The sequence below is a fragment of the Trachurus japonicus genome, chromosome 18, assembly GCF_045865225.1.
Source record: "Trachurus japonicus isolate A0001 chromosome 18, Traja_1.0".
NCBI classification, from domain to species: Eukaryota; Metazoa; Chordata; class Actinopteri; order Carangiformes; family Carangidae; genus Trachurus; species Trachurus japonicus.
In genome coordinates this window covers 3,729,003-3,741,569 of record NC_140924.1, presented here as the reverse complement: position 1 = coordinate 3,741,569, position 12,567 = coordinate 3,729,003, and the positions used below count along the sequence as shown (strand labels likewise).

Sequence of the window (12,567 nt, the reverse complement as noted above, 5' to 3'; positions counted from 1 at the left end):
AAGTATTGATACAAACGTGTATCGCAAAAGTGCTTTTTTTCACTGCTGGTGACGTGTAGAAGAGCGAAAAAAGTGTTTCCATTACACTTTTGCGATACACGTTTGTATCGATACATCTCAAAAACCAAACACTTTTTAGCTATATTTGAGAGTTTTTTTTCGAAATGTAGGTGTTTCCATTACCAGTTTTTCATTTCGATATTTAGATTTTGCGCATGGAAACGCACCTACAGTAGTGTTGATGAAGCTGTGTGGAAATGGATCAACTGCTGTACTTTGTCTCTGTGTTGAGGTGGACCAGTGATCCTGCAGAGTCCTGTCCTCCCTGTGATGGAGGGACATGATGTCACTCTGAGCTGTCAATCAAAGGAGACCCCTCCCTCCAACCCCCCAGCTGCTTTCTATAAAGATGGCTCCCTCATCAGGACTGAGCCTACACGTCACATGACCATCCACCATGTTACCAAGTCTGATGAAGGCCTCTACAGCTGTAACATCACAGGCCATGGAGGGTCTCCACCCAGCTGGGTCACCGTCACAGGTCACCAGTGCAGCTTTAGTCATAAAAAGTTCCTTAGTCTCATTTTAAAACTGTGTGAACTGTGAAATGACTGAACATATTTGTATTACCTTCAGAGAGTCCGACCACCACACCTGGACCTACAACCCCTCCTCCTCCTCCTCCTCTCTCTGTGCTGCTTCCTGTTGTATTGGTTGGTAGTCTGGTTCTTCTGGTTCTTCTGGTTCTACTAGTTGTACTGGTGAGACAATTTGTCCGGAGGAAACCTACAGGTGAGACACTGACTGGACATTTCACACCCGCTGTCTCTCTGTATATGTGACCATCATTCATCCGGCTCCTGTCGTTCACTCTGCTGCTGCTTCGATCCAGGTCCTGAGGCTGAGGTGGCGGGACTCGATGACATCACAGCATCACATCACCCGGGCAGACAAAGCAGAGGTAGCGTAGAGCTCGCACTGGGTTCATAATATTGTGACTCAATGGTTTAGATGTGTTGATGTTTGGTTGTTTCCTGTGGCTGAAGTGTGAAAAGATAGAGAGGGAGGAAGAAAAAGAAGAAGAGGAGGAAGAGGAAGAGGGGCTCTGTGGTTGTTTCCTGTTTCATGAAAACCACCAGTGAGAGCTAGAGCTGAGCAGCCTCACTGCTTCACAGTTTAAAAAAATTACAGGCATCATCATCGTCTATATCTAAAGCAAACTGAATCTGATTCGTTGTATCAAAACCACATGACCAATCACATTTCCTTTCACACCCACGTGACCACATGGTTGGTTATGATGTGTCTATGTGTGTGTTCCTCTTCCTCTGTTCATGAAAGTTCATTGGTATTCAATCATTTGGATTATGAAAGGCAACATGTTTATTTTGTACTCGATTTATAATTCATTAATTTATCTGTCATTGATCATGAAACAGCAATGAAACAAGGTAGAAGTAGAAAAAATAGTGATAACAACAGAATAAACTAAGTGTTATTAACCCTAAAGTTGTGTAATCATAACTGACCCAAACTAACTCTAATAAACCATGAACACTATCACCAAGAAGCCCTAACTAATCTTAACAAACCCAGAGCAACCACAAACCCTAACTAACTCTAACTTCTGACTAATCTTAACTAACCATCCTAATCTTATCTAACTCTAACAGATCCTAGTCTTACTAACCTTAACTAACCCTAACTTCTGACTCATTCTTACTAACCCTAACTAATCTTAACTAACCCTGACAAACTGTCTCTAATCCTAATTAATTTCTAAATAATCCTGGTTCATTCTAACTAACCATGAGTAACCCTAACCAACTTCAACCCCGAGTGATCCTAACTAACAATTACTTACCCTGAATAACCCTAATTTATTCTTATTAACCCTGACTAATCAACCAACTGACCTACTAACTCTTAACTCTGAATTCTAACAAACCCTGAGTAATCTTAACCACCTTTAACTAACGCTAACTAACTAACTAACAAATCCTAACTAACCCTTACTAACCATAACTAAGTGACTAACCCCGACTAACTCTAACTAACCTTGAGTGATCCTAACTAACTCTTACTTACCCTGAATAATCCTAACGTATTCTTACTAACCCTGACTAATCTTAACTAACTAACTAATCTTAACTCTGACTAGCCCTGAGTAATACTAACTAACTATAACTAATCCTAACTAATTTAAACTAACCTTAACTAACTCTAACTAACCCTAACTAACTAACTAACTAACTAAGGAAATCCTGACTATTCCTAACAAGTTATTACAACGCCTGACTAATCTTAATTAACTTCTGACTAACCCTGAGTAATCCTAACTAACTTCTAAGTGTTCTCGTTTTTAAGTTTTATTAACAAACAAATGAACTGACGAACATCAAAAGAATGAACAAACTAACTAACTAACTAACTAACTAACTAACTAACTAACTAACTAACTAACTAACTAACTAACTAACTAACTAACTAACTCTGACTAATCCTAACTAACACTAAATATCCCTGAGTAATACTAACTAACTCGAACTAATCCTAACTACTTTTTACTAACCCCAACTCACTGTGACTAACTCTAACTAACTAACTAACTAACTAACGCTAACTAATCCTGACTATTCCCAACAATTTATTACAAAGCCTGACTAATCTTAACTAACTTCTAACTAACCCTGAGTAATCTTAACTAACTTTTCTAGTTTCTAACTCTTACTAACTAACTAACTAACTGACTGACTGACTGACTGACTGACTAACTAACTAACTAACTAACTAACTAACCCTGGTCACATGACTCTTGTGTTGCAGAGCCGGAGCCGAACACCATTTACACCACAGTGAGAACGACAGCCGACGTCCGGACGGAGAGCAGCCGAGGTACAACAAGCTCCGCCCACTGTGACATCACCAGTGTGTATGACACGCTGCACCCACGTCCACACGCACACGTCCCCCAAGTTTATGACCACGTGCACAGACACATACACTAGTTTCTAAGTATTACTAACAAATGAACTGACAAATATCGAAAGAACAAATTAACTAACTCTTACTAACTAAGTCCTACTAACAGAAGTAAGGTGAATGTTTGTGTTAATATAAGTCTTAAATAGTTGTATCTTCCGACAGCAATCACTTCTATAGAGTGTTTGGTCTGAAACACGGGTCTGTCAGTCACTCTGCTCTGCTCTGAGCCCAGGAGAAAACTTTCCTTGTATCCTACAACCTTTATCCAATGAGGAGAGAGAACGGCATAAAGGGGCAGTCCTCTCTGTGTGTGCAGCCAAGGGATGCGCGTGAATGTGGTGACGTAGGGACGAGGGCAGGGACTGCTAACTCCATCAGCTGACAGGAAGTTAGCCAAAACCACCGGATCGCTTACTTCTGCTTTAACTAACCCTATCGTCTGACTCATGCTTTGTAACCCTAACAAACTGTCACTAATCCCAACTAACTAATCCTGGTTAATTCTAACTAACCTTGAGTAATCTTAACCACCTTTAACTAACCCCAACTAACTAACAAATCCTAACTAACCCTTACTTGCCCTGAGTGATCCTAACTAACTCTTACTTACCCAGAATAATCCTAACATATTCTTACTAACCCTGACTAATCTTAACTAACTAACTAATCTTAACTAACCCTGACTAGCCCTGAGTAATACTGACTAACTATAACTAATCCTAACTAATTTTTACTAACCCCAACTCACTGTCACTAACTCTAACCAAGCCTAACTAACTAACTATAACTAATCCTGACTATTCCTAACAAATTATTACAAAGCCTGACTAATCTTAACTAACTTCTTACTAACCCTGAGCAATCCTAACTAACTTCTAAGTTTTCTAGTTTCTAAGTTTTACGAACAAACGAATGAACTGACGAACATCGAATGAACGAACAAATGAACTAATAAACTAACTAACTCTTACTAACCCTGACTAATCCTAACTAATTCTTACTAACCCTGACTAATCTTAACTAACTTCTTAGTAAACCTGAGTAATCCTAACTAACTTCCAAGATTTCTAGTTTCTAAGTTTTACTAACAAATGAACGAACTGACGAACATCGAATGAACGAACAAATTAACTAATAAACTAACTAACTCTTACTAACCCTGACTAATCCTAACTAATTCTTACTAACCCTGACTAATCTTAACTAACTTCTTAGTAAACCTGAGTAATCCTAACTAACTTCCAAGATTTCTAGTTTCTAAGTTTTACTAACAAATGAACGAACTGACGAACATCGAAAGAACAAACGAATAAACTAACTAACTAACTAACTAACTAACCCTGGTCACATGACTCTTGTGTTGCAGAGCCGGAGCCGAACACCATTTACACCACAGTGAGAACGACAGCCGACGTCCGGCCGGAGAGCAGCCGAGGTACAACAGGCTCCGCCCACTGTGACATCACCAGTGTGTATGACATGCTGCACCCACGTCCACACGCACACGTCCCCCAAGTTTATGACACCGTCAGACCACGTGTACAGAAACACACACAGACACACACAGACACACACACCAAGTCCAGTCATTCTAATCTATAATGTGTGTGTGTGTGTGTTTAGCGGACAGAGAGATCGTCTACTCTTCACTGAGGTTCTCACCACTCTGACCACTGACGTCCTGCTGCTGCTTCACTGCTCACTCACACTGGCCTCATTATTTATTACACTGTATATAAATGAATTACTGATCGATCAATAAATGTTAAACTGTCACATGGTCGTCACTGGGGTTTTTATTTCACCTTTGATCACCAATATCTTAATCCAATCCCAGTCCCAATCCAAGTTTTTAAGGGGAGACACTGCAGGCGAATAGGGTAAAAATTTTAACTAACAGATTTCACCATGAAACATCCCAAATTTATCACTCACATTAAGACAAATATTTTTTGTATTATAAGTTTTGTCAAATTTTATGTTGAAATATGTAAATGAGGCAATATCTAATGAAATATGCGCTAATTTGCATACATTTCCAGAACCGAAATCTGAAAAATGGATAAAGCCCCTTTCAAAATTCTTGTTTTATTTTGTTGACATATTAGAGTCAGAAGTTTTTACAGAGGGGATTTTGGATATCTCTTTTTTATCACTTTGTAAATGAGAAAATACTGTCACCAGCCCTAAAACATCTAATTTCTCCATGTTTTTAGGAATAGGCTGTGAATGATATATCAACAAACCCGTCTGTAAAAACCTTCAGAATATAGACAGGAATATAAAACTGGAAGGTTTGGTGTCTGTAAGTGCTGCTTCAGTGGAGATTTCTAGCTCAAGGCATCAATGAGACATCGTGTCCATGAGACGGAGACGTCTGGACAGACAATAGCCAGTTGTCAAAGATCAGGGTCATGGTAACATGGTATTTATATTCATTAAAAAATAGTAATAATAATAACAATAATAATAATAATAATTATTATTATTATCATTATAATACATTTGAATATAATTTACATCAATATTCTGCTTCAATGTGTTTCCATGGTTAAGACTCCTTTCAGCCAGTAGGTGGCAGCAAATCTCCATCATCCAAACAAACATCATCACACACGACAGGCTTTTTCTTTCTTTCTTTCTTTCTTTCTTTCTTTCTTTCTTTCTTTCTTTCTTCATGAGCTGTCCCTGAACGCATCACCTGTTTGTTTACAGTAATCTATCTCCTGCTCCAAGAGTTGTTTTTTTTTTAAATCAGATTTAACAAGTTTCCCCTGTAAACAGAAACACCACATGTAGTTTTTTTTTCTTCAAAAATATCTTTATTTCTGATTCCCTACCAAAAACCAAAATTTCATATTTCCAGCAAACAGGAATGTGTTGTGAAGGAATGCACCTTTTAATACTGAGTGTATTTGTTCCTATGGTTCCAGTTGTTTGTTCATTTCACTCAGTAAATGGTCCAAACATCTTTCAGAATGATTCCAGCTCTAAACTAAACACAGCATGAAAAAGAGGCAGAAACACAACAATACTGAGAACTGAAGAAGAACCTGAGGCAGTGGCTTCTTCTTCTACACAAACACAAACTAACAGCAGGTTTATACTAACAGTGTAAAAATCTAAAACAGGTAGAGGCTCAGTAGCAAATACCACAGCTGCATTATGGGATGTGGATGGGACACATGAAAGAAAATTAAGGTTTAACTTAAATAAAACCATCCAGTCTAATCATACTGGTGTTTTCTTTGTTTGTTTTGTTTTTTACAGTGTCAAAGTCAACATCAAGTCTCGGCGCTAAAGCTTGACTGATGCTTCTGCGTCAAGTCGATGGCTCAGAACACAATTTAGCTTTTCCAGCTTTGTCCTTCATTCTGTACCGTTGTTTTTTTAAAGTGTGTAGCCTTCATTTTTCCACATCAATCATCTCCAACTCCAAAAACCAACTCTTTGCACTTTTGGTCGCCATTGTTGCAGGACAAAAAGTTTCCCAAATGAGATGTGACAGACCGACGTGGTTACGCAGAAGTATCAAACCGGCTGAAAGCTCAGTGCTTCTTCAGCTTTTAACAATAAATACTGTTTGTCGATTAGTGAAATAATCGTGTTTCTAACAGGAGGTTTTTAAGGTTTTTCAAGCTTATCAACGGGAAAAAAAAATCTCTACCATGTTGTAATGTAGCTGCATGACATCAAATAAACAACAAGCAGCAGCTAATGCTAAGCTAAGATAAGCTAATACTAAACTAGAAGCTCTTCCTCAGTGACATTTGTCTGTTCTTCATTTAGCATAAATTATTCCTTTTGCTTATCCTGACCAGCTTTGTAACACATCACTCATGTTCCTTACTGCTTTAGCTGCCGAATAAACTGAACCCAGTGGTTTAACCCTCGGCTCGAGACTGACCCTAAATGGAGGAATATTGACCCATACATTTGAGAGTGTGCAAGTACATTTTTCATCTACTTGCTCATGTGCAACCAGTAAATGTGCCCTTTTTTCAAAGAATTTGGACTCTCTCATTACAGGTGTTTGGCCAATGTGTGCAAGGATCATGAATGAAAAGGGTGCTCAAATTTTCTAACTAAATCTTAAGTTAGGGGGCCACTGTGTGGAGTAAAAAACTATTTAAAACTCAGACTAAAGAAGTCATTTTAGATCGGAGCAGAGCCATTGTTGTTTTGGTTTCTGGGACGTACAACATAGACAACAGCAACAGCGACAGCAGCAACAACAACAACAAAAACAGCTGCAGCCGCCACCAGACCAACGATCAGCCCAACTCGTTCGTCTTTAGGGGGTTCAGGTCCAACAGGATCTTTGTCGACCTTCAGATCGATGAGACTTCTGATCGTGGTGTCCCTCTTGCCCCGTCCCTCTGTGGCCTCCAGGACCTGGCACTCAAATCTCCCAGCGTCTTCGAAGGTGACGTTCCTCAGAACCATCGATGCCTCTCCGTGCTCCATCTTGGGATCGATCGCCTGAGCTCGACCACGGTAAACCAGATCCTGGTACGATTCAACACAGCCGCTGTCGGCCCGGCAGACGAGAACAGAGCTCTGGTTCTTGGTCCACTGGAAGAACTTGATGTCTTCACGACCTCGACAGGGAAGAGTGGCATCGTTCCCGGGCTTCACCGTCACCTCCAGCGGCTGAAGGTCTGAAGAAAGCAAGAGGACGAAAGAGGAAGTCATCAACACAGAATAGAACAAAAGTACTGGTTCTGACGCTTTAAACTTAAACTTCATTTACTGTATTTATATACGGTAAAAGATATGCAATAAAGTAAAAATACCCATTATCTCATCATCATCAATTAAATGGGTAAATAAATACGTAAACACTTGGACTTAAGATAATCTAAAACAGATAAAAGGTGTCAAAATTAAACTATATAAATAAAAAACATAAAACAAAGATTCATTTTGATACATTGCTGTAAAAGTTACTGTAAAACCTGACACTGTAGTGCCACTGGGAGAACAAGCTGATTCAACACTTTCACTTTGAGTCACACACACTCACTTTAGGGCCAGAAATACTAACTGTGGTCTGACATCACTGTCGTTTCCATGGTGACAACCATAACAACAACAACATCCGTGCCCATAATCTGACAATCTGCAAGGAGGATTTCCTTTTTTCACTTCCTCTTAACACTGCACAAAAAAAATAGCTTTTGTCTTCGTTCTGCAACTCTTTTTTTTAACCTTTATTTATCCAGGAAGGATCCATCGAGAAAACTCTTGAACTCCTCCTCAGAGTGTTTTATTTTATTTTACTCAGACTCTTCTGTTTCAGTCAAGGGGGCAGTTGTCGGTCTGAGAAGTTTTTATTTTATTTTATTTATTTTTTTTTTTCCCATTTTTATTTAACATTTGTTTTTTTTTATTAATCCAGTTGTGGATCGTAGTATGTTGATGTGCATTAAAAAAAGAACAAAACAACTCTTCTTTGGTAGCTAAGGGAAAAGTAAAACAATTCAGGCAACTACAGCATCTATAGGTCTGAAATGCATTTAGTACTGCAGCCAGATGACCACACACTGGTGGCATGCAACGTATGTCCGCCCTCATTCAAACAAAAAAAAGACCAGATCAACTCAACCTCAAACCACCCAGTTAGATAACTGCTAGTTTTTACGTTCCTGTTCCTCTTCACTTGAAACCTTTGATTCAGCTGGTCAAGCTGAGGGAAACAGAGGAAAGCTAGAGCGACCCAGTTGTCGACTAGGACAGGTGCAATCAATCAATCAATCAATCAATCAGGCTTTATTTGTATAGCACTTTTCATGCCCATGGCAGCTCAAAGTGCTTTACATGTTAAAAACAAGCAATATAGGGGACACATATTGGGAGACATACATAGATTTGCAAACACATACACATTGACACAATAATTTTAGAACATTGGATTTTATCGGGGAAACGCTATCTAATACTCACTCATTTGCAGTGGGGAAAACACTAAATAAAATGAAGTAAAATAAATAAAATTGAGAAGACGAGAAACACACAAGGTAAAATGAAATAAGATAGATAGAATGAGAGGATAAGAGAGATACTATATCAAATGAGGTAAAATAGATAAAAAGAGAAGAGGAGAAAGACACTAGGTAAAAATAAGCAGATGTAGTGGGATAAAATAGAGAAAAGAATGGGTGAATTAAAATAGAATAAAAAAGATAATAATAGTAAACAAATAAATAAGGAAATAAGATAAATTAAATTTAAATGCATGTTTCAGAATAAAAGAAATAGTACGAGTCAGTTAAAAGCAAGGCTAAAAAGGTAGGTCTTCAGTTTGCCACAAAAACCAAAACTGGGAAGTAGCCAACACGAGGTGAACTAGAAAAGAAACGACTGAAGCAGGCCTAAAGCATTTAAACCATCGATGATGCAATCAAGTTTCAACAGGAGACTTAAGGTCTTTGTCTGAGAATGCGTTTTTGCATCGGTTGACATTCTGCTGTTACATTTCTCAAATTCAAGTAACCAAGGTATTTCAGGCAGTTCATTCTGCAGTGATCAAGAAGGTAGTAGAGCGAGATTCGTCGGTCTGAGAAGTGAAGCTCACTTCCGCGTTCAAAAAACTGCAATCGCCTCGGCTTCCTCTGGGGGCTGGTACTGGAAGGGAGCATTCTCCATAGACCCCCATGTTAAAATAGCCGACTTTACATCCGTGACGTCATGGGTGCTACGTCCATTCTTTTTACAGTCAGTGCCACGTCAGTGTTCTAAGCTTGAACTGGAAACATGTGCTGCATGCTGCAGGGTCATCTGCAAGCTCTGCTTTTGGGGTGGAAGAGAAGAGGGAACAACGACTGAGCCAAACCTGTGACCTAGATTTCACGCTCTGAGCTGAAGAAGACTTAAATTAGTCTGTTATATAATCGTCATTGTGTGACTTTGGAGAACACCACAGAGGAAACGTAACCGCTAACTCACTGACTCACGATGCTCCAGCTTTAGCAGCGCAGGCTAATGATGGTGGGCGGCCGGCGGACGGCGGGTGGCAGCGAGTTCATGACTAAACAAGTCAGAGGAAGTTTTCCTGGGAGATAACAAACTCAGCATTCCCAAACGTTTTACACATGATGTCATGCTTTATAACACTAAAACCATAAATACACTGCCAGTAAATATTGTTCCTCCAGTCAACTCCGTCTGGTTTTGAAGCGTGTACACACACAGACCACACCCTGGCAATGCACCAATATAAATGTCAAAGTGTTTGTCTGAAGACGGAACAACTGGAAGATCACAGGTTTGGTTCGAAAACCAAAAGCCAAAACCAAAGAAATGCGCCATTGTTCGCACACACACACACACACACACACACACACACACACACACACACACACACACACACACACACACACACACACACACACACACTCACCTTTGAAAACTTCCTGTGCTTCAATCCAGAAAAACCAAAACAGAAGCAGAAAAACTTGACGAAGTCCTGCAGCCATCCCATTAACAGCTGGATTCACACACTAATGAATAACCAACCCACTGGAGACTGGCCTATTTTATCTGCTCTTCAACCTCCCCACCCCACCCCCCTCTGATCTCTGATTGGATCATATATTACTGTCATTCTTCATTTACCCACCTCTGTTTGGACCTGAGAACTCACACGATGCTGCTGTGACCGTCCCCCTGGTGTAAACACTCACCATCCATGCTGCATTTTTTTGGCACGTTATCCTCCGTCTGCTCAGCACAGGAAGACTGTTGATCTGCTGCCAATTTCTCTCAAACAACGCCGTCTACTTCATGTTGTGGAAATTCCCAGGAGCTATTGCTCTGGTTCACCACGTCTTTGATCTCTGCAATGAGGAAAAAGAATAAGGACAAGTTAGAAAGTTCATCATGCAGGCTGTCACACAAGATCACATGACAGTGACTCAGCACATCTCCTCCATAATCTTTTTGTGTACTACTCTATGGAATGCAGCTATGACTGTCCAAGACAAAAAATGTGCACACTACACACTTGGCGAAGCAAACAGGCACTATGTCACCAACTTTAAATAAACATATCATTATTATTTCAGACTCAAGGTCCATAGGCAAGACGAAGAACACAACAACCGACACACAACACATACAATAAAAGAGAATAAAGCTTAAAACTTGAAAAATAAAAGATATCAAAAATTGGAATTAGAAAGTAAAGAAGAGACGTGTCTCCGGTGCAGAGACTGACACCTGATGGAGCTACTGGCAATGTTGTCAAACTATTGATTATATGATTTTCTGAGGCATCAAGCCGACACATAAATCTATACATTAGGTTTCTAAGTGCAGTGTTAATGGTGTTTACAAACATTTCAAACACTCAGCCATCAAAGTCTCTTAGTAAGTAAAATTCTTAGAGCATCATTATAGGAAACCTGCAGTTTCTGCATGCTTGCTTCCTTATCTAACAACCCACAGGTGTGCGGTGTACAGTAGAACAGAGATATTTTGACGTCATCTGTACATGAATGAAAGTTGTATTTTGCCTGCATTTACAGTTTTAGTGATGATACAAGAATGAAATTGGGCACAAACACTCCTTAAGGGTCACTCTTTTGGAAAAATGTGGTGGCAACTGATAATTACATGCTGATTTGGTACAATACCTGGAAGCCATCTTGAAAAATGGCCGCCCTATTGAAAAGTGGCCAGAGCCTTTTTCCAAAAGAGTGAGCCTCAGAGAGTAGTATTGTGTGTTCCATTGATTCTGAAATTCCTCTCCTCTCTATCTTATCTCTCCTCTCCTCCTCTTATTCACGATGGCAGAAGAAGCCACCTACTGGTCAGAGACGATGTTCAAACCCCTTACATGTCTATTGGAGGTCAGTCAGAATAATAATAATAATAACAATAATAATAACTTTTCATATTTCATAACATTTCATAACTGATTCATTGATTAAATGATGTATCTTTTTCCTGCCATCAAAAACAACAACAACTTAATCCTAGATATTGTTCTTGATCATATGTCCAGGTTGAATAACTTCATAATAACCACTATAATACATATTTTCCTTGACCATAAATAAATATATTCTAAAATATACTCATCTACCCTCATAATAATCCCTGCTTTTATTTATAAAATGCTATTTCTTACATGTAATTGCAGCTTTTAGTAACATATTTCTGTATGTTTATATTTCAACCTTGTTGGTATAGCGATATGATAAATAGAGACAGTCAAAATGATATTTTGTCTTATTTATAGGCTATATATTATTTACACAGATAGGTTTTATTAAATTGTCATTCACACCATAAAACATGAGAAACTAGATGCAGAACTCCAGTCTCAGTACTATATTATATAAAATAAGCAAACAATGAATTACAATTAACAGTCTAAAATAGAAAAGTAAAAATTGATTTTTTTTTTTTTAATTATTAGATTTATAGTGTCTCTATTTAGTTTATTGTAATCTCGCGAGACTATGATGGCAGACAGCACAGAGGGCGGATTGAGGATCATCAGACCTGCTCAAACATTGACCACACAATATATAAATAATTCTGCTCTGTGCCTGTGTTTCCTGTCCCAAACAACAT

The 12,567-nt window shown here is 38.9% G+C and overlaps 1 protein-coding gene across 4 annotated transcripts; it reads left to right on the top strand.

The window, feature by feature from the left end:
• Positions 1–246: 246 nt before the first annotated feature.
• Positions 247–4,755, top strand: LOC146968371 (uncharacterized). Of its 4 annotated transcripts, XM_085759120.1 has the most exons (6): positions 247–541; positions 637–792; positions 893–961; positions 2,827–2,895; positions 4,352–4,420; positions 4,609–4,755. In XM_085759120.1, the coding sequence occupies exons 1-6, from the start codon at positions 331–333 to the stop codon at positions 4,653–4,655; spliced, it is 621 nt and encodes a 206-aa protein (XP_085615246.1). In that variant the 5' UTR covers positions 247–330; the 3' UTR covers positions 4,656–4,755. The 4 variants fall into 4 exon arrangements, with proteins under 4 accessions (XP_085615246.1, XP_085615247.1, XP_085615244.1 ...); XM_085759121.1 differs by lacking the exon at positions 2,827–2,895; XM_085759118.1 differs by lacking the exon at positions 4,609–4,755 and having other exon boundaries at positions 4,352–4,599.
• Positions 4,756–12,567: the final 7,812 nt, after the last annotated feature.